Raw genomic sequence first — 23603 nt, forward strand, 5'->3', positions numbered from 1 at the left:
ATGCTGAGGCATTACATGACTAGCTTGAGCAATACGGCACAGAAACAAATGGAGACAGTGATTTTCATGAAACACATGCATCATGCGTCTTCATCTTTGATGGCCAATGGCAGAGATTGGTGACTTATTGGATCATTAACCTGGAATATTCAAACTGTTAACCATGTAGTCATAAAGGAAAATTTAAAATTTTGAACCCTCCTTGATTTTATACTCTTATAAATATGATGCGATCAAAATAGTTAGTAAAGTTTTGCATAGGCATGTGTAGCTTGTTTTCAATTAGTGAACACACTATCAAATCTTAATGCCTTAAATTCTTATATACGGTCCGGCCATTTTTCACTTTCGAGAAAGTAGCTGTTTCATTTTAAGAAAATACCGAAGACCCTAGCACACTTAGCTGTCATCTCATTTTCTAAGCACAAGACATATATTCATTTATTACAAAGTAAATGCTAATCCGTACATGGGATGCAGGGGAAACAGTTTCATCCAGGGTACCAAAGCAATAAGTCATCTAATTTACTTTGAGTCATGCCTCGTCATGCTGATATATTTCCAAGTGAGTGAACAGTTAAGAGGAAGCAGCCTTTGTTTAGAAAGTTCTTGTCTGAATGTGCAGTAACAAACACATAATATTCCTTCTTTATACAGACAATGATTTTATCTGGATTAATAATTTTTTTGGTGTCTCTGTGTAGATTGGTTTTGTGAATACCTATATCAGCATTTTTTTTTTTTTTTTTAGTGAGGTAAATATGAACCCTAGAAATTTTAGGTAACGATGAAGCTATCTATGCACAGTGTTTTTGAAAATCTGAACTAAAGCCCAGATAAACTGAAGAGCTTAGTGGGAAGATTTACTACACACCCTTTACACTAAAAAGTCATTCATTTAATCTTACAATAATAGGGCACTAGGGGTGATATCTCCATGTGTAAATTCAGTATGGGTACATAGCAAATCATCCAAGGCAGTAATTATTGTTCAATTAATCCTTAGCATATACAATAGGTAATGCATTCAGGTTTGTGCAAGGAGTGCCAAGGCGCTAACATTTAGCTGGTTAGTCTATTAAAGATGCTACAAGATGCAGATGCATTCTCAGCTCGACCAACCAGGAATCATTCTCAAGGGTTCCATTCTGTAGAAACACTGGCTGGTGCAGCAATCATAGGCCAGCCATGCCTGAACTATGTAAAACTTTCTTACATTGTCATCAGTAGCTGGCTTATCTATTATCACCTCTGGCAGAAGCTGTCCAACTGGCGATGTAGGAACTGAGGGTCCACCAACCAAGGAAACCACACCATTGCAATCCACTGTGCTGTGCATCTTCCCATTGGCTGGAAACACTGCCAACATTCGGGAGGACCTGCTGGTCTGGCTCAGGTTACTGTTGCGTCGCTCTCCGTGTCTCCGGGGAACAAACAGCGAGTCTCTACGGCTCTCATTGTCCTCAAAGGTGCTGTGTTCATCATCTGCAAAGTCATTCTCAGACCCCACATCCTTGGCTCGCCCTCGAAAGCTGAAAAGGCTTGTTCTGCTATTGCGTCTTGGGGAGAAGAGGGAACCACGGATACTCAACAGAGACTGAAAGTTTGAAACACATGACAAAAAGTAAAATTATATTAGAACAGCCTGTTGAAATAGTTTTGCATGTTTAAGTTGAAGAACATTTCTTTGTTATTTTAGAGAGGGTAGCACATTCCTTCTGATTAATATAATTTATTGGCATTCATATGAGATTAAATTAGTTCTGTACAGTATGGCTTCCAGCCATTGATGCTAAATACCAGATAGCTGGAATGCAGCCTAAAAGTAATGGGAGAAAAAATACCCAGCCACCATGTCTCAAATTTAAACAGAGACATCCTTAAGAATCTCTCTATGGATGTATCCATGTACAATGAGCATGGGCAGCAAGACAGCAACAGTTTTTAATTTCTCTTTCCCTTTGGATAATTCCAACAGTAGTTTTCACAGACTATTTTAGTTCGGTGTCCTAAAACCACGTTTCCTTTTTGACTCACCTATAAAACAGATTACTTGTAGAACCAGAAATTAAAAATTCTGAAATTCTGAATGGTGCACTTTTCTGTAAAGTTTATCATGACTAATATTTTCGAAGTTCATGGGATAATTGATGAAGAAGTTATGGGATGACAACCAACATAGTGTCTTAAATTAACCAAAGGTACATTTCTGAGTTCTGGTTAGCAACTAAGTCTACATTTCGTTGGTGCGGTTAGAATAGCTGCAAGGTTAAATGTCACTCCAGTTTCCAGAAGGCACGTTTAACATGAAAAGCCAGTTCTCCTGTCTTCCAACCCTTCGTTATGTTAAAAGCACCTAAGAGCAGATTTACGTATATGTGGATGGGAAGTAAAACTTTCCCATAAATATATGGAGGGAAAAAGCAGTTTTAAAGGTAATGCAACGGTAGTCAATTCAGTTGCTGAAAACCCACGCAACAGTAGTCAATTCGGTTGATCTGTTTAAATTCTCTCTCAGCTGGCTCACTCTCATGCGTGCATCCAAGAACTCTGCAGGGCGTACCTGATGCGGGGAAGAGTACCTCTTTTCATAGGTCAGTCTATTCCCTTCTATGGAGAAGCGAAACCCCTTCCTCCGGATGCTGTCTTCAGACTCAGATTTGTGGAACTCATCATCGTCTTTCTCCTCTCCTCCAGACTGCTCTTTCTGTTTCCTTTTTTTCCTCCGATTCCGTCTTTCCTTAGCACTCTTCGAACTCAACTTAGAGGCTTCTGAAGAGCTGTCTGAGAGCCTGCCTGCTGCACTGGGCTCCCTGGAATGTTCTGAGGCTGTTGCAGCCGCTGCCTGCTGTAGAGAAGAAATCAATTCAGTGTGGTGCAGGAGACGACTGCTTTAAATCTTTAAGATGCTCATGTTTGGCATATCATGTACAAAATGCGAGCTAACTGAAACAAACATCTAGAAGATGTTTTCCGGGTATGAAGGGAAGTTTTTTTTTTTTTTCTTTTTAGCTAATAATGAATTTAAAAAATAATCTACTTTTCTACCATGATAACATTTATTAAATCGGCCCGATGCCACAAAGACTCATAAGATTCATTGGCAGTCGAGAATAATATAAAAAGAATTGTAGGGTTCAACCTATTCTAAAAGTTAGTACAGATTGGGCCTTATCTTCATGTCTCTGAAAAACGAGCTGGAACATGAAAGAGAGACTTAGGAATTACTCAAGATCCTACTCAAAGCTGGTAATGAGGTAGTGAGCAGGGGTTCTCTCAGGTTTCCAAGTTTATCAAAGTGTTAAATACCTTCCACATAGTGTCAACATATGTGGACCTGTTGCACATAATCGGCATTATGAAAGGTGTCACAGTCTCTTCCTCATTCCCCCACGACACTGTCATTTATAGGAAGGAGAGAGAGGCGAGAGTTTTCTGCTAAGCAAGTGAAGATGTTCAGTAGTTCTCCAAAAGCCATCCCAACTATCTTCATCTCAACTTTGGCTCTTACTAGTTATGGGAGTAAGATGCCGTGTGGTCACAGTTTGTTCTGTTACGAAAAAGTTAGCCCTTCTTAATCAACATTCTTCCCACAACACCCTTAATCTAGAACTGTAGCAAATAAATTAGCATGCCTGAAGTAACTCTTTTTTTTTTTTTTTTTTTTTTATGGTTAAGATGGCTCTGAATAAAATTTAAGTAAAGTTTAAATCTTTTAGTCTTTTTGAAAATACACATAATGAATTTGTATGTCTCACTTAGAAACCACGAGGAAACATGGGTGATTGGATTTATTTTTTTCATTCAGTGATATAGGTACAATGACAAGCCATGGAAAGATCAAGTAAGTCCTCTTTTATTACTCCATATTGCTAATGATGCTTCTTTGCCTAGTGGATAGTTTTGCATGAGAGAACATTTTATTATAAAGGAAATTGAACAAACCCACCTAAAGACATTGTATTTCTGAATAAAGAAAATAAGAAATTACTTTAGTGAAATGGCCAAATGGGCTTTATATGAATTTGCTTGTCAGAAAAGATTGTTGTCTTATGATACTCTTTCTAATGCCAGTATATTCGAGTAAAAGATATTTAACTTGGGAGGGGGGGACCCAAAAAACCCCAAAGTTACTACTTTCCTTCTATTCTTGATTCTATTTAAAGTGATAAAAATAACATAAGAAATGTCTTCTGTGGCTAGTGTAAAACAGCTTTGTACAATTAGTGATGTGACTGGGCCAACTCAAACTAAAGAGATGACCCATACACAGAAGTCCTTGGAGTTTGATGTGCTCAGCTTCCTCACGTCCTGTCAGATGACTCTGCCTTTTGATATTAATTTAAATTTACAGCTTTCTGTAACATGGCAGTAAAAGAGGTGACACCAGAAGACTAGAGAAGTGGAGGTCTGAGATAAGGCCTACATGAACTGCTGAGTACCTGTGCGGCCTCCTGCTGCTTCTTAAGTTGCTCCAACATCTGCTGAAACTCAGCCTCTTTCTGTTCAGCCTCCTCCAGCGTGGCCTGATTCTGTTCCTCATAGGCCATGGCCACCACAGCCAGGATCAAGTTTATCAGGTAGAATGAGCCCAAGAAAATGACTAGCACAAAAAATATCATGTAGGTTTTGCCAGCAGCACGCAATGTCTAGAAACAAGAATATGAGAATTATTTTTACAATTACGTCAGTATCGAGTGATAATCACCTTTTAACTTACTTGTGTATGTGGCAGAACTCTGACAAAATTAACATTTGTGTCCCGTCAGTATTTCTTTAACCTCTATCTCTTCTTTCTTCTTTAAGCTAAGCATTCATAGTCATAGTAAGGGATTCTTGGATTTACCAGGACTAACAGTTGATAGAAAGCAACGGGGATCACCATGACAAAGCCGAGCCTTTCATGGGGATTAAGGGACCAACGGAAAGGTCACGCTTGAGAGGGGACGGGCAGAGGGAAGGCTTGGCTTTAGTTTAGGAGAAATTGTATCTAAGAACAATGAGAAATGGAATTCAAGGCATGGAGAAACAGAACAGAATTACTCTCCTTGGTGTGTTACTCCATTTAATGCGCATTGTAATCAACGGGGCAGAGGAGCCCGAGTCATTCTTTCTCTACTGTATCATGCTGCGGGTTGCATGTGACGACTCGGTTTGTGTTCTTACACGCTTTTACTTAAGTGCAGTAAGTGTCTCTTCAGATTCTCACCAGTTGGTATAGATTTTCCCAGAAGTCCTGAGTCATCAGTCGAAACAGGGACAAAAATGCCCAACTGAAGGTATCAAAGCTTGTGTAACCATAATTAGGGTTTCTACCAGCTTTTACACACACATATCCTTCTGGACATTGGCTGCAAATGGGGAAAAAGAAAGCATGACAAGACATTCTGCTGTCTTCTTACTCTGGTAGAAGCCTACGCTTACAAAATAACCTAGTCACTACTTAAAGGACACAAGAGTGTGGCATCCAAATTGCTGATACATTTCCCATCTTTGACTCCATAGGATCTTATTAGCTGCAAGGTGTTGATATTGCTAAGTAAGCTTTTTCCCTCACTGTGAAGTCTCCGAAGGTGATTCATAGCTTTATATGTACATCAAGAAAATAGCATTACAGATCAAAGTGTTGCTTCTTGCTTTACAGATGAAACTTTAATATTTAGATACTTTTCTGTTATATTTATATCATAATTACTGACATTTAGTATGCATAAAGTTAGTTGCTGTTATCAGTCAATTTCTAGAGCCAAAGATGCACACATACACATACATATACACACATATGTATGGGAACATACTACACAAACTCACATCTCACACAAGTGATCAGCTTACCCTGCATCAGAGCTATTTCCACACAGCAGTGCATCTAAAACACCCTCCAGGAAATAATGATATCCTGTTTGAAAAAAAGAAAAGAAAGGAAGAAAGCCACGTGATACACACTTGCACTGTGAAACACACAGCAGTGCATCTAAAACACCCTCCAGGAAATAATGATATCCTGTTTGAAAAAAAAAAAAAAAAAAGAAAGAAAGCCATGTGATACACACTTGCACTGTGAAATACATTAAAAGGAGAGTTGGAAAAGTCGGGTCTTACTTTGAGGTTAAGTGAATTTACAAATATCGTATCATCTACTTAAACATGTGTGTTTTCCCTTTTCTCTCTTCAAATTTTGTTATTAAATTAAAGGTATCGATAGTCAATTGTACAAGGTTTGTTTGTTTTTTGTTTTTTTTTCATTATTAATGGGATGTTAGTGACAACCCTGGGTACTTATGGAACATTTATGAAAAGGTATCAGTATTTTCTACTATTTTTGTAAAATAAAGAAAACGTTCATCATCCAAAGAAGATGAGAATGATAAGTATCTCAAAATAACTATATATTTCAAAAGAAAAAAATGATATATTTTCCTGTACCATTTTTATATCCCTGTTAAAAATTTCAAATTAATTATAACTTATATTTTTCAGTTCCTAGAATATATGTCAATTGACTTATAAATTGTATCAACTATATGAATATTTTAATGAAATGAAATATTTTAGAATTGAATATAAAACAAATATTTCTTACAAATAAATGAAAAGTGTAGAACATCTTAAATATTAAAGTTCAAACAGAGTAGGCGAACATCAAGTCTTATCAGTGCTCCCTAGTTCTCAAGAGTTCACATCTTTCACGAGCTACTAGAGGAACTATGTCTTCAAGGCTTTCCTTGACCATCCATGTCCTTTCCATCAAAGACTGACAAGGAAGAAACAACCTCAGTTGTGTCCAGTAGATTGTACGTTCGCACAGTATCCTCAGAAAACTCACTACCCATTGTAACTACTCATTCAAAAAGTATTAGCAGTATTAGAAATAAAGCCACATTCATTATCCCCCCTATTACTTAGATTGGGATTTTTGTATCCTTTCAAGAAGTGAAATGAGTAGATAGGAATGACAGAAAGAGAGAATGGAAACAGGCAACCTCAGGAGTTAGGAGGTGGGGTGACCCTCTAGAATGTACCAGAGACCAGGGAGGTGAGAGACACTCAGGGGAAGGGACCTTAAGTAAAATGCCCAACAGTGGGGAGAAGGAACTTGTAGAGGCCACCTCCAGTAGAAAGACAGGGCATCAAGTAGAGGGCTGGGGTTGCCATCCCAAAGTCAAAAACTCTGACCCAGAATTATTCCTATCTAAAAGAACTGCAGGGACAAAAATGGAGAAGAGACTAGGGGAAAGGAGGTCCAGTGACCAGCCTAAACTGGGATCCAGCCCAAGGGGAGACTTCAAGGCCTGACGCTATTACTGATGCTATGGTGTGCTTATGGACAGAAGCCTAGCATGGCTGCACTCCCAGAGGCCCAACAAGCAGCTGAAAGAACCAGAGGCAGATACCTACACCCAACCAATGGACAGAAGCCAGGAACACCTGCGGTTGAATTAGGGAAAAGCTGGAAGAGGCTGAGGAGGAGGACCACCCCACAGGAAGACCAGCAGTCTCAACTAACCTGGATCCCTGAGATCTCTCAGACACTGAGCCACCAACCAGGCAGCAGACACCAGCTGATATGAGGCCCCTGACACATATACAGCAGAGGACTGCCAGGTCTGGGTTCAGTCAGAGAAGATAAACTTAACCCTCGAGAGACTTGAGGTACCAGGGAGTGGGGAAGTTTGGGGGTGGGGTGGGGACATTCTCATTGGAGACTCGGTAGGAGGGAGGAGGTATGGGATGAGGAACAGTCAAGAGGGCAAACTGGAAGTGGGATAACGACTGGATCCTAAAGAAAGATTAAAGAATAGTAAAAGTCAAATAACATGTGTAAATATTTTCCAAATTTACATCAGATAATTTTCTAAGTGACTACAACATCCTTGTGATCGTCTTTAGTCTGTGATTAGATTGGAAGCAGGCAAACTATGAAATGATAAGTACACATATTGATGGTTCTTACTTGAGTCTTGAATGTATGATTTCCAGTCAAATTCAAACACGGTTTCATTTACAAGTGTGCCATTGTAATCCATAGTTATATTCTTCTCTATGCTGTGTTCCTCAAGGGAAGCATTGGTGGGAGGCCACTGTACACATTTATTCCTCAGGTTGCCCATGAAGAGCTGCAGCCCGATGAGAGCAAAGACGCTCAGACAGAACACAGTGAGGATCATGACGTCAGACAGCTTCTTCACCGACTGGATCAGGGCCCCCACGATGGTCTTCAGGCCTGAGAGAATGAAGCGTATTAAGCATCTGAAATATTAAATAAATCCTTCACACAGTTCTCTTGGAGACACTGAATCAACGTGTAAGTCCCAAAATGTGGCCCACGGCAGGGACATTTTCCTATAAAGAGTTCTAGAGTGTAGCTTCATTTAAGAACATACCATTCATGCTGTTGTAGGTTATTCCTTTCATCTTATAGTTGGTCTTTTGTTAGCAAAGAATGGGATTGTTTTTGCACAGGCATCAATGGGTATAATGAGTAAAAATTAAAAATTTATACATTCTTAATTCTTAATAACACTGATGTTACAAAAATAAATTTTATAGTAGAAATTGGCTGGGTTGAATATCAGAGTGTCCACAAATTAAACACAAAGGTTGATAAAACCTCCAGAGACTGTAATCTTTTTTTTTTAAATCTTAATTTTTTTCTTTTTCTTTTTTTTAATTATTATTATTTTCTTTATTTACATTTCAAATGCTATCCCAAAAGTTCCCTATACCCCACCCCCGCCCCTGCTCCCCTACCCACCCACTCCCACTACTTGGCCCTGGCCTTCCTCTGTGCTGGGTCATATAAAGTTTATAAGACCAAGGGGCCTCTCTTCCCAATGATGGCTGATTAGGCCATCTTCTGCTACATATGCAGCTAGAAACACGAGCAGAGACTGTAATCTTATAGGAAGTACTCAGTCTTGCGATTGTTGGCTTTCTGTAATGACGAATGCCAAGCAAGGAGGCCCAGTTGAAAAAGTCCCAGAGTTTACTCACTGATTAACCTACGTGCTTGCGTATAGCTCTCACCTGGAATGACTGAAATAGTTTTCAATGCTCGAAGAACTCTGAATGTTCTCAATGCTGAGACATTGCCCAGGTCCACAAACTCCGTCACATATCTGTAATGAGGAGTTCACACACAGACACAATAACAGGATGCAAAGAAAGATTTGTAGGTACAATTACCTTATGCTTTATACTAATTACTTCTACCTAGAAATGTGGGAATGGTCTTTAGACTCAATCCTCTAAATGTATGAAGAGCGAAAAATTACCTAGGTGTACAAACTGTTACTTACCTGTAAATTATTTAAGATTTAAAAGACACTAACATTTGTCTGATGCTTTATGAAGATATTTTGCTGCTTTTAAATAGTGTAAGTTACAAATTAAAATTTAGACTTCATCAATGTCTTATTTTCATGATAAATACCACAACTAAATGTAAATTTCATAAAATATACAGTCTTGATGCCATTTGGTAGGCAAGGTAGAAACACTATATGTGAATTGGGAATATTAGTTAAAATAATTAGTTAACTGGAACCAAATCCACAGGCTATGTTTTCAGCTAGAAAAGAAATAATACAGGAAATCACCCAACAGAAGCTATAGTTTATAATAGATTTCCTCTTGCCCCACCATTCAAGACTAGCATTTCCTAACATAACTTTGGAATACAAGTTGAACAAATTAACAATAGCATCTTATGTGACCCAAGGCTGCTCTGTCATCATTTCTATTTTATTCTCAAGAGTGAGAAGTCTCAAATACTGTCCTAAGAGTTGTGGCTGAAAAGCATGGGAACAGATTTCATATTGCAATCTGAGATAAAGTTATCCAGTTATGATCAGACATCCAGTATTTGCACTTTGGACCGTATCAGTACCATCTCCTCTCCCGTGTATCCCTTCACTCCTGCTGATGCCCAGAAAGTCAGCTACCCCGTTGGGCTAAGTGGTATTAATCCACTGTCCTCCATACCTACTTTTGGCTATTTTTGAATAGCTACCCATTATTTCCATCTTCGCTTCCCGGTGTGGAGGGGCATGATTTATCACTAGCAAAAGGGAGAAGATAGGAAAATAGGGACTGAATGTGCAACTCAGTGTATATTGAAAAGGTTTGTGTTGAGTAAAAGAAAGAAGAGTCTAAAAACAAGAGAGTGTGGGGGGAATAAAAATTGAGTCAGAAGGGAAATAGAAGCAGGGTATGTCTGCTCAAGAAATAACCATTTATTTGATTTATAATGTATCAAATGTCTTTTTTACCTTATGATCTTATTTCCAGCATGGCTACCTGCCTTCTACTAGTCTATGAAGGTAACAAAAGAAGCCACGGGGTGTGAGGCACAACAGGAGTATGAAAGATCAGTGCAAGTTTGTAGGACCAGTGCAAATTTTGCTGTGTGAACTTTCAAAACCATCCCCTAGCTCAGGAGGTAAATAATTTACACTTCAGTATTATGAGTATTTGTAGAGGAGACCAGCATATACAATATTTTCTTTCTTTTTGGGGGGTGAGGGGGGTGAGACAGGGTTTCTCTCTACAGCCCTGGCTGTCCTGGAACTCACTCTGTAGACCAGGCTGGCCTCGAACTTAGAAATCTACCTGCCTCTGCCTCCCGTGTGGTAGGATTAAAGGTGTGCCTCATCCCTGCCCGGCTACAAAATTTTCTGATAGGTTTTAATTGTTATGGAAATTGTTGCTGTAGCTACTTCTCATGGAACAGTGGAATGGGTTTACCCTTATGAGGTAAATGTTAAGACATGGAGTTCAGTTGCTTAAATCATGCCAGCATGTTTTTACCACTCAAACAAGTTGTTTAAAAAACCCCGAGCATAGACAGCAAACCAAATTGTATTCTCTCAAGTTTCCAAAGAGACGGGCACTTACGCGAATGTAATGACAGTGAAGTCCAGCCAGTTCCACGGGTCACGAAGGAAAGTAAAATCTTCTAAACAGAAGCCCCTTGCAATAATTTTTATTAGAGATTCAAAAGTATATATTCCTGTGAAGGTGTACCTAGAGACAAGTAGCCAAAGAAATTAAAGACTTTTTCATTTTCATTCCGAGTGTATATTATATTAAGTTATTTTCCTTTTGTCCTCGGAAAACATGGATACCCACGAAGGAAACGAAGCCAACTGATTTGAGTGGCATTGACATATCAATTTCAACATCAATTTAAACTTGACTTCTCTGATGGGTAGTTTGTAAAGGCAACTTGACACAACCTGGGATCACTGAGGAAAAAGAGTCTCATGCTGTACTTGGCCAACTCTGGCTGGCTGGCGGGCACGTCTGTGGGGGATTGCCTTGACTCCCTTAGTAGAAATTGGACAGCACCATTCCTTGATTCAGGGCCCTGGGCCGCATAAAAATGCTAGATGAGTACTAAGCATGCACCCATTTGATCTGTGCCCGTTTTGCCTGGGAATGTGATGTGAGCAGCTGCCTTGACTTTCTGGAAATAACAGAATGAATTCAAGAATCGTGGATGAAAATAAACTCCTTCGCCCTAAAGTAAGTTGCTTTGTCAGGTTAGTGTGTCAGAGCAAGGGAAATAAAACCAGAATAAATCCCTACTACGTGAAGGGTCCTTTAATAAGGGGCCGTCAGATCAGTGTGAGAAATGCATGCCATACACGGTCAGTCTAACTACGATCTGAAATGACGTGTCAACAACAGACGCAGAGCCTCCTGGGAGTTAGCCAGTGAACTCGAATACTGGAACAGACATGAAGGAGCATAAGATGATTTTTCCTTCAGAAGGGGAAAAAAACTTCACCTCAATACTTTTGACAATATATGTTATTTAGTTTGGTGTGTGTGTGTGTGTGTGTGTGTGTGTGTGTGTGTGTATGTGTGTGTGTGTCTTACATGTTAGCTTGAATGGTTTCAGAAACCATCACATACATAGTTTCTTATGTTTTGTTTTGTTTTTCAGAATCTGATCTTCCATTTAGAAGCACTAGAAGCAGAGGCTTTGGGAAGCACTGTAGGGATGGTAGGTCTGCAACCAGAGAGTTCTAGGTGTCAGAACATGGGCAGGCATGAAAGCTGCGATTGGAACATCCAGAGCTCCAGTTACATAACTGCCTCTCCTTCCACTGGGGCACCAAGAGCTGGCCAGTGTCATTAGTAATGCTTCCAGCCTTTGAGAACGCTTCCTGAACTTCCACTGTAGACAGTTTAGCCTTCCATTGACTGAATTTCCAAGTTTTATAATCCTGAAATTTTAGTTAAGTCCTTGATGATCACACTTAAAATAGATGTAAACCTGGATAAATCCCAGTGATCAAGAGACTCAATGTGGTTCTTTTATTATTATTATTATTATTAGATATTTACTTTATTTACATTTCAAATGTTGTCCCCTTTCCTGGTTTCCCCTCTGAGAATTCCCTATCCCCTCTCCCTCCCCCTGCTCCCCAACCCACCCACACCTGCTTCCTGGCCCTGGCATTCCCCTATACTGTGGTTCTTAATGTAGCATTTACAGATTAATCATTTTGATTCTTAATTAGCCAAATTAATGTGGAGGCTATATGGAACAAAAAGTCCAGCATATATTATCTATCTTCCTGTAATTACTTTCATCAGTTTTCTTTTCAAATATTGGATCCTAAAAGAAAATCATTGAGTTTTCTAGTAGACTTTGTACCAGTTATAAGAGTAAAGACCTAGATCAGACACCAACAAGCCTGGGACCCAATGACTGTTGTCTTATTTTATATTATTTTATTTTATTTTATTTTTTGTTGTCTTATTTTAAAACTGCATCTATAAATGGCTTTTTCACACATGTTCTCCAGTTTAATTTAAAAGCTACATTGAGACATAGTTTAAAAAATCTCAAATATATGTACAGGAGCAAACATTTAAAAAATATATATATATATAATTGAACTTACTCCACATTCTTTGTCCAGTCAGGAGGGTTACTCATGGTCATAAATACACAGTTTGTCAAAATAGTGCACATAATTAACATGCTGAATAATGTAGGTTAGAGTTAAGGAACATACAAAAGAAAATTCATGCATTATGTTAAAAAAAATTAAGTAACACTAAAAAAACCCAAACCTCAGTTCAACAGGACTCAGGAACAAGCATGTGCATAAATACTACCTAATCTCCTTAAATTTCACCCAAATTCCATATATGCATCATAGTGTGACCTCCACAATTTCAGATTAAATCAGAGTATGGAAGGACGTAAGAATACAAGTTGCTATTGCGGTTGTTTTTAACACCAGCACGATTACCTCCCAAGGAGCTTTTCTAACTGGGGAGTGGGGGTGGTTGGGGGGGCATTTCTTTTTTTAAAAAAAGTATTCAATGTGGATTTGTAACATTGTTGAGCAGGAAGCATGGATTTGAATTAATTACACAATTAGAATAGTAAATTGTCGAGGAAGGTGCATTTCTGCAATACCGAGATCTCGTCGTTAATGGATAGAATTTTGACGTCACGGTCAAAGCAGAGTGTGGCGCAGAGTGCTAAGTAGCTGTGTTTTGAGTGAGTTTATGTAAGTACAACAGCATGAGAAGATGGAAGGGGAGATGCATGAAGGTCAGGGCTCATCGACACTGGGATGTAACTGAAATTCCACAGTGACACCCGTTCTTGGGCCAGTTGGTCACTTATCCTTTCTGCGCATTCACTGCCCTCTGGCTCCACCTACATTCAACACCCGGATGTTAAGCGTGGACAGACTTCGTTGTCTGGTCGTGTAGATTAAAGTAATCAGTGCGTATGAAATGCTCGGAAGAAATGCCGTTGAAGAAATGTGTATGCACTGAGGAAGAACAGGTAATACTGCCATTGAAATAGGCCGTAAGAAGTGCTTTAGAAATGCCAGAAATAACTGCTACGTTCTGGGGAAAAACAGATGGTCTGCAGGATCTTAAAACACGTTTTCTGTCTTAGTATCTTTCTACTACACTTGATTGACCACACAAAACATTTCCATTAGGGTGTAGGGAAAGTTTTCATCAAATGACCACATGATGGCACTAGAAATACAAACTAAGATGGAAAAGCTTTTGAGTGAGCATAGACACTTTTTATAAGGTACATCTTTAGTGTTCGATGATAGACTATTAACAGGATTAAGGATTTACTTGAGATCAACTGGACTCAAAAAGAAGGGCCTTTATTTTTTGTTGTTGTTGTTTTTATTGTTTTTGCTAGTTACTATTTTACATTCTTGTTTTGTTTTGCATCTCCTTTTGTTGGTGTAGTGCTGGCTTTTTTTTATTTTTAATGAACATTTCTTGTTTAGTCATTGTTTTTGTAGTGCCAGGGAACAAATCAAACCCAGAGCCTTGTGCTTGGTCAACTCTTTAGATTTTAGAATTTAGGATAAACAAAACAAAGCAAAAAACTTCCTAGTATGACCTTATGATACTTACAATAGTATTTTTATACTAATTGTGACCAACGCCACCCAAAGAGACTCAGTCATAAATGAAGTTTTTCACTGATCAATATTCACATCGGGACTGAGTTGCAGAAACCTTTAAATCCAGAGGCAACCACAGAGGCAAACTCCCTTCAACCTTTTAGAACAGTTTTAGCTTCTCTCCTGAATCTGCACTAAAGAGATGATGCTATACAGCAGACTCATATACTCTGTGGTTTAAATCTGATATTCAGCCAACTTCATAAAGCTGGTCAGAGAAGTTGACTAACTGGCTAAGCCCGAAGTGTCTTGAGATTCTTCTATGCTTACACGAGCCTTTCAAAGGTCTCTAAATGGCATATATCATATCTGTGTCTAATCTGTATTTTACTTTGAAAATAGTTTTTTTGTGTGTGTGTGAGTGATTAATTTTACTGAAAATTCTATGCAACTCTATACAAAGATGGTGACAAGAAACATGGCTATCTTGCACAAAACCTAGGGGATTCCATATGTATATGAAAGCTAGTATTAGTTGTCAATCTGACAGAATCTACAATCACCTACAAGACAGGCCTCATTGCACGTCTCTGGGGATTTATTGTGACTGCTTTGTTAATTCAGATGGAAAGACCCATCTACTGTGGCTGGCACCGTTCCCCTGGCTGGGATCCTGGAATGTGGACTAGGGTTCAGGGCTGAAGGGGCACCTTAATGGTAGAGTGTTTCTCTTGTCTTTCCTAGGCCCCGGTTCAACTCTCAGCACTACAAATTCCAAACGAGATCTCCTTGACCAACGAAAGATACTAGATGAAAGCTGTAGAGTATATGCACTTTTTTTTTATTTAATAATACATATAAAACACAATGTATACAAACAATACCAACCACTTGAAAAAGGATATGAGTGTACCAAAATCTTAATAGCTATTTTCCTAAGAGGATTGAAGGGAGTTAAAATGTACAGGGCGGAGGTGGCACTGAACCGGAAGATGGCCTTCCCTTTATTCAATACTATAAAAGTCTGTAAGATAGGAAGAAACACGTAAGTACAAACTCGACTTTCTATTTTCCAATAGGGTTACAGTGAATAATTCCAACTCGGACACCCAGGACAATCACTTTTGATGTGTACCATGACCACCAGCTCTCTCTGGATCACTTATGTCCCAGAGATGCAACCTACGATGATTCTTACCTTCCACCAACCACTTACCTGACTTTGTACATCAGCCAGGAGAATGTCCTTATTTCCTTAATATTTTAAGTGTCTTATTTAAGCCAAAGTTTGAAATGGGGATACATTTCATTTTCATCCTAACATTCACAAGAATTCCTTCTCATAATGATTTGTTTGCCTAGATGAAGTATTGGGAAAATTAAGCCTGTAGAATGCAAAATCATTCAACAGAACCGAATGTTTTAAAAATAAATATTCCTTCACTATCCGTGCTTATAAAATAAACATTATCATTCCACTGGTAATAGAAAACAAAAGCAGCTTCCATCGAGCCCACACAGATTGGATGGATATCATCCAGTCATTGATTTCTGCAGGACAGGCTCCCTGGAGAGTATCTTGTTGACCAGGAGTGCTAAATTCTGTATTGGGATTTCTGAGTTAGCTGACACTTGGTTTCTAATCCCAATTGACTCTCACCTGCATGGAGGAAAAGCTCAAGGCCCCTGGAGAACTCAGGATCCATAGACATGAAGAGAATCTACTACAAGAATTAGACTTACGACACAGCAAAGATCAGTGTGCAGAGGGAAAAGACTCGCCCTGCAATGGAGCGACATGGCTTAGTCTGACACAGTTCTTCTAAGTCATTTACTGAAGCTGACATCTCTGTGAATAACATGCTAAACAGAATGCTAAGGTTTGAATTTATTTTTTTAATTATTCTAATTTCTAAGTATGGGGAATGCAATTAAGGCCTCCTGCATGCTAAGCAAGTGTTTTACCATAGGGTCATGTTCCCAGCTCAGGGTGTGTGTGTGTGTGTGTGTGTGTGTGTGTGTGTGTGTGTGTGAGAGAGAGAGAGAGAGAGAGAGAGAGAGAGAGAGAGAGAGAGAGAGAGAGCGCACGTGTATGATCTATAAACAACCCAGAGTGTTAAACAAGGGATCCACCACCGAATGAGGTCCCCAGCACAGCTTTTAAAGTGTTTATGAATCTATTCCTTAAACTCCCATGTCTTTTGACACATAGCTCCATGGACTCTGATATGACAGGCACTCTATAATGTGCCGTTTGTTTTCTCCTGAGCATTTTTTTTCTGATAGCATCTCTTCTTCACATTTAAACTTCAGGTCACTAACATATTTTCATTTTATTTTTCACTTTGACCTTGAGATTTTTCAAATGGAGCAATCCTTGAACACAGAGTTTCTGTTTGAAAATAGCCATTTCTCTCTGGGATTCAAACAGAAATGCTCTAAATGTACTATGAAAATATCCCCTAAGCAGTGGGATCTGTTAGTCTTCTCAGCTGTGACACAAAAAAAAATCCAACTACTGAGAGTAAAACCTGTGTTTAGAAAGTTGTAATGCAATTTTGAGTCTGTTGGAAATGATGATAAAATAAAACAAGGGGCTGTAGGCCGGGCTACCCCATTTCATTTCAGTTACTTAGCAATTAATGTCACTGTGTCATAGAAAAACAGAGACCTCATCAACTAGGTGGGAAAAGTGCTGCTTCTCTAAGCCTGACCTTTGACCACAGGCCTAATCATCTCTGAATGGGTGCATCCAGCACAAGGGAGACTACCTTAAGACATCTGTGAGGGAGGAACGCACTCCAGTGGCAATCGCTTGTGGTCGGTACATAGTCCCTGTTATTCTCTCTGATTCATTCAATATTTTTGTCCCTAAACGACCTTCTGAAAGCATCATAAAACATGAATGGACTTGGGTAAGGGAAATGCCCTTGCCTTAAGGAATGTGAGCATTCAAGGACACAGAAAGAGCAAAGCTTAGGACCAATGATTTTTCAAAGCTTTTGCCTATACCTCCTTATCCAGAAACACAGCCAGTAAAATGTGATAGAAATATTGGGGGCTAGACTAGGAACCACAGTAAAAAAAAGAAATGTAACTAGAAAGAATATATACTCTTCATCTAAGAATCTTATTTCATGCTCCGGGTATGGTGGCACACACTTTTAATCCCAGCACTCAGGAGGCAGAGGCAGGCGGACTTCTGAGTTTGAGGTCAACCTGGTCTACAGAGTGAGTTCCAGGACAGCCAAGGATACACAGAGAAAATCTGTCTTGAAAAACAAAACAAAACAAAAAGAATCTTATTTCATACATTACTATAACCGATTTTGAAATGACTGTGGTGGTAGAGATGACAAACGAGCTTCAGGCTTACTGTGGCATCTTTCACAGGCTGGAGGATGAGCAGTCTTAGGAGGGTCAACAGTAGTTCAGAGGTCAGGGAAATTCCCAGGCTCATCCCATGGAGATGGGCTAAACTCAGAATTGCAATGACACAGGTTCCTTGGCCACCTTCTGTTTAGATAATGAGCAAAGGAAGCTGTGGTGGTTTGAATGAGAATAGGCACGTGTAGTATTTCAATATTTGGGTCTCAGATGTCAAAACTGTTCGAGAGGGACCTTGTTGGAGGTTGTGTGTTAGTAGATGTAGGTTCTGAGGTTTTTAAAAGTCCATACATTCTCAGTTTGTATTCTCTCTGTCTTTGTCTGCCTCTGTTTCTCTGTCTCTGTCTCTATCTCTCTGTCTCTATCTCTGTCTCTCATGTGTGTGTGTGTGTGTGTGTGTGTGTGTGTGGTGTATGTGTGTGTGTGGGTGTGTGTGTGTGTGTGTGTTGTTCATGGATACAGTGCAAACTCTCATCTACTGTTCCAGCGCCATGCCTGCCTACCTTCCTGCTGTCATACTTTCCCCCATGACGGTCACACACTCATGCGAACCCCTACAATAAATGCTTTCCTTTCCAGGTTGCCTTAGTCATGGAGTTTTGTCACGGTGACAGCAAAAGTCACCACTACAGAAACACTTGATGGAAAATAGAGAAGAGAGAACAGGAAGCAAAGACAAAACAAGAAATGTTAGCGAGGCCAAAGCTGAGACTCAGAAACTTAGCAAGAGAGAGCCAGGAGGGAACTTTAGACACTGGGACTCAGCAAAGTGACGCTGGTAATAGCTCGGCAACCCCAGTCCTGATTAATAATTGAAAATTTGGAAGGCCAGTGGATGAACACCTCGACATAATTCTTAAATTTTCAAAGGTTTCCATCCTTTATGATATATTTGCACTTAATATGATATATTATTAAGTGCAAATAATTTGTAAAAACGTGTCGTGTAAAGAACTTCATGTGCAATGTGTGACTCCGTGTGGGTGGGTTGAAACAGGAGACTGGCGAGGTTTGACTGTGCAGCATGCTTTCTGTGCTTTAATTTTTCATAAGATTTCTTCCCACCCCTGCCAAGGACTGTAACAATAATGCCAGCATTGCAGAACCATTTTCATTGTTTCCTACCCTAGATAGATATATTCCTTTCAGATTGAAACATATGTGCAAACGCGAGCTTCCTACACATCACTCTGAAGTGTTTATGGGTTTAGCTTCAATAGCTTTACAAGAGAGTCTATTCAGACTTAGATAGTACCTCATTATATGTAGGACTGTAATCATTATGAAGTCATTAAATTTGATTTAGAACTTAAGTTTACTTTTTCCAGCTAGTCTGCTATTTGTTTTTTTACACGACAGTATCTACTAGGTTCCTCATACCTTTACCATAGTTGAGAAGTCACGTTGCAACTGCAGTGACACTCAGAAATATTGTATTGAAGGCACTGCATGGAGGAAAGGATCCAAAGGGATCAATGTTCACTTAAAACAAAGGATTAACTCCAAAGCTACCAACCACCTAGACATTCCCCTTCTCTATTTACATGTGCAAATAGCCCCAGTGGCGGGTACCAAGAGTGTGCCTTTTAGTAGAAGTTAGCCACATGTGTGTCTATTCTTTAAGCCCATCCCTTGATTCATTTATTATAAGGGGAAAAAAAAAAATAAATGCTTTAATCTCATCACTGCAATGGAGTAGAAATACAAGCACTTGATGAGAACATTTTAATACCAGAATAATTTTCTTCCTTGGAACAAGTTTTTAAACAAGGCACAATGGGTAAATTCAGATCTAATCTTTATGTGTAAAAACTGGTTTATAGATGTATTTATGAGAATGAAGTATTCCTACAGGCCTTAGGACTTTTCTGGCGTGTGTGTGTGTGTGTGTGTGTGTGTGTGTGTGTGTGTGTTAAATAATGTCTTTTTAATATTTATATGACAAAAATGAAGTCATATTCTCTAATTTAGGTGTAAAAGGTGACTGACGAGCACTATATTTGCAAAGCTTTGTGCTGCATTCTGAAAAGAAAACACACACATATCTAAATCCGGGCACTTGCCAAAGACTGCTCAGCTACAGACAGTAGCACAGATGAATCTAGAAGGTGGACACAGGGAGGTGTAGATAGCCTAGCACTAACCAATAGGAACATAACGTAAGGACAAACTTTAACCAAGGATTTCTGATTGTCTAAGGACTACATGAAAGCCAAGGAAGAGGTGAGGTGTGTCTTAGTGGTGTTTTCTGTAACTCAACATAACAACATTTGGGGATAAAATGATATAAAAAAAAATCACTGAGGTATTTTATGTAATTCTTTTTCACAATGCCTCCAGTCTTCTCAATCTGGTCTTACTCTATTTTAGGTGCCCGTAGCCACACTAGCTGATGTCTACCTACTGTGCTGAACAGATTTGACCTGACTTTCAACCACTCATTGACTGACCAAGTCACAGTCTTCAGCAACCCTTGATGGAAAAATATCATTTCAGGTGTTGAAGAAAAGCATAAGGTGCCGGGCCATGGTGGCGCACGCCTTTAATCCCAGCACTTGGGAGGCAGAGGCAGGCGGATTTCTGAGTTCGAGGTCAGCCTGTTCTACAAAGTGAGTTCCAGGACAGCCAGGGCTACACAGAGAAACCCTGTCTCAAAACAAACAAACAAACAAACAAACAAAGACCCCCCCCCCAAAAAAAAAAAAGAAAAGAAAAAAGAAAAGAAAGGAAAAGAAAAGCAAAGCAAAGCATAAGGTGGTTTGATCAAAAACCGATAAGCAACCCTGGCAATCAACAGTTTTAATGACCCCTCCCTTCCCCACCAAAAAAAGAAAAAAACTCAGGGAAAGATAATAGCAGATTTGTCTCAAGTTAAGAGCGCAGACTCCAGAATTGGATATATTTAAAAGATGGCTCTGTTCTTTCTACCTCTGAGATTCTGAACTCTTCTTTTCTATGACTAAGTCGCTTCACTTGAGAAATGGAAATATATGTGCTTGTTAAACCAGAAGCTGTGATTTCAATTCATGGCGTCAGAACTGGATAGGTAGTGACATTTAAAAAAAAAACAACAAACCACTAAGATTACTTTAGTGGCAGGGTGAAGCAACTGTTTTGCTGGTTAATGATTAATCAGTAGTAATTCCCCAGTTCTTAATGATTGTACAGGATATGTGGACTGGGCCCTTTTGCTTTCTGTAATCTAGTAACTTCTCTCATGCCTGCACTTATAGAAAGTGACGTGTTGCTGTGATTACTGTCAAGGATGAAACCTGGGTTTGACAAGTGGTGTATTTGCACTTTTGTTTTCTGAGTATATAGCCATTGGTGGAAAATTTATTTCAATCAAGAGTCCATGTTTTCTTAAAGTATACAATTAAAACTTAAGTTCTAATTTTGTATTTCATCTGGACATTGCCTGAAAGCTGTAATGTAACAGACCTCACATTGAAATGTACTCCATTTACCTTCTCTAAAAGCTAGTTGCAGGCAAAATCCAGAGATAACATATGAAAGTGAGCTGTATAGCTAGAAATATTTTAAAAGCTGTACATGCAGATGTAGAGCCTCACTCCCATAAAGCTAGCAGCCCGAAGCTGAGGCAGGATTGTTGTGAGTTTGAGGCAAGATTGAGTGCTGGAATAAAACTTTTTCTCAATAGACAAAACAAATAAGTAGTAGGTGTTATAAGCAGACTAAATATATCCTTTGCCTGGAAGTTAAATCACAGGTGATTTTTAATTTACACATCATCTGTCTTCTAAAAGTGTATCTGGCAGTCAATTACTTTGGAATTTGAATGCATTTTCACAGAAGGGAGTAAATATTACTTTTTTTTTTTTTTTTTTTTTTTTTTTAGTTTTAAACTCAATGTAACTTTCTTCCCCAGGTGCTGGTATCCAAGCCAGGCCCAACAAGTGCTAAGTAAGCACTCGTCCACTGAACTATTCCCAGGCCTTATGTAATTCCTAATGAAATATAATTATGAATTAATGGTAGTTAGAACTGTATCACTATGTAGAAGAAAGTACCAGTCTGGAAATAGTCACATGGCTCTAAGTTGGGCTCTAAGTTGGTGTGCATCTCTACTCCATACCACTCTGGTGGTCAGACTGAGAAACTGTCCTAACTCAGGGAGCACGACACATTCCAGAAAGTTCTGCAGTGGGGACAAGGGGCAGATGAGAGTCATGTACCAATAAGAAGGATGCTTTGAAGTTTGATGTTGTTTCAGATGGTAAGAAATTCCTGTAAGTCTCCATCTCCAAGAGCATTTCTTATTCTGGTCCATTCCATGGGTCTAAGTCTTTTTCCCTCTCTGAGACTCTTTAGATGGTCTCCCTGCCTCTTTTTGTATCCTGTGGCTTCATGTTTGGCTCATGGGGGATGATAAGTCTTCTCACAGCTTCTCTCACAGCATATGCTTCTCTGCAGTAGACTAACCTCAATTCATCGAACACAGCCTTATGGGTGAGGTCTTTAAGCCACTACTACAAGCTGAAATGACCGGAGAGTGGAAAGGGGGAAACAGGTTCCTGAGAGTCATCCATGCCACCTTTATAAACCTTGAAAGATAATTCAAAAGTTAAACAGTATTGTACACACATAGCAACAATTAGAGATATCAATACTTCACAGTTATTTATATTTTAACTTTGGCTCTACTCTCACACGAAAGAGAGGACTGTGTACAGAGGGAAGATTCTGTCTTATTGCTTTTATGTTTTCTCAGGTTGGAAGAAAAAGCAGGGCGGATGGAGGGAATGCTGTGGGGTTATTTGCCTTGAAAAATTTTAAAGATCTCTTAAATGATGCCCTTCGCTAACTTCAGGCCATAGTATGATAGATCTGTTGTACCCTGCCACTAGGGTAGCTAACCTCCTCCTCATATGACAGGCCAGATGCACTGTTAGCATCTTCTATGTTTTCCTTTTTTCAGAAGCTTGTCTTCGCATCTAAATTTAGATGCAATTTCCTTTCAGAAGCCCACCATTTAAGTTTTAAGTGTAGTTGAATTGTATTAGATGCTGATACTGAGTATGAAAGATTTTTTTTTTAACAAAGCAGGGATTTGGCAACATGCCAGTAGCTTACTTATTAGTTTTGCAATCTTAGATAAACTATTTAACCTCAGTTTTATTATTCTTAAGTTGAGACCAAAGCTGTCTTGAAAGAACCTGTAAGGTACCATTAATTCATAATTATATTTAATTAGGAATTACATAAGGCCTGGGAATAGCTCAGTGGATGAGTGCTTACTTAGCACTTGTTGGGCCTGACTTGGATACCAGCACCTGGGGAAGAATGTTACATTGAGTTTGAAACTTAAAGAAAAAAAAAGAATCTAAAATGCAAGTACATAATATATAGGGAGGTAGCAGTTGCTCATTTTTACCTATCCAGAATAACTTCTCTAGAAGTTTCTGTCTTCTAATTGTGGAGAAAATCTCTGCTCCACTGTCTGTCCTTGTGGCCTCAATATGTTTGTCTCATTCTTTAGGACATGATTCAGCATGTGACCCTTACATGGTCCAGAATTCTTGCTCAGAGTTTGGAAAACACATGCACTTTTTCTTGAGGTTACTCTGCTGTAGATGTTAACTTACTGTAACTGAGGGCTATTTTTGCCATGTGTGGGTGAGGCCACCTACACAGGAAGCCAGCACCGGGCAAAGCAGAGCCAACATTGTTCATGGGTTGTCCTGATGGTGTCAGTTTAGATTCCGTGTCCTTCATTATTCAAACTAGACTTGGCCTGTAAGTTTTCTTCTTCTTCTTCTTCTTCTTCTTCTTCTTCTTCTTCTT

General features: G+C 39.2%; 1 protein-coding gene across 2 annotated transcripts in view; it reads right to left on the reverse strand.

Annotated features, from left to right (window-relative positions):
• The window catches only part of LOC110319360 (sodium channel protein type 1 subunit alpha), a 150278-nt gene that overhangs the window by 44020 nt on the left and 82655 nt on the right, over positions 1–23603 (reverse strand). The window contains exons 3-12 of one of the 2 annotated variants that reach the window (XM_021194847.2): positions 15317–15435; positions 12918–13007; positions 10897–11025; positions 9028–9119; positions 7955–8224; positions 5836–5899; positions 5210–5351; positions 4443–4649; positions 2564–2848; positions 1217–1597 (exon numbers count right to left, since the gene is read on the reverse strand). In XM_021194847.2, coding sequence (XP_021050506.1) covers positions 1217–1597; positions 2564–2848; positions 4443–4649; positions 5210–5351; positions 5836–5899; positions 7955–8224; positions 9028–9119; positions 10897–11025; positions 12918–13007; positions 15317–15435 — 1779 coding nt within the window. The remainder of the gene's footprint in view (positions 1–1216; positions 1598–2563; positions 2849–4442; positions 4650–5209; positions 5352–5835; positions 5900–7954; positions 8225–9027; positions 9120–10896; positions 11026–12917; positions 13008–15316; positions 15436–23603) is intronic. The other variant, XM_021194848.1, reaches the window with a different exon arrangement.

This window comes from Mus pahari, chromosome 3 (assembly GCF_900095145.1).
Source record: "Mus pahari chromosome 3, PAHARI_EIJ_v1.1, whole genome shotgun sequence".
NCBI lineage: Eukaryota > Metazoa > Chordata > Mammalia > Rodentia > Muridae > Mus > Mus pahari.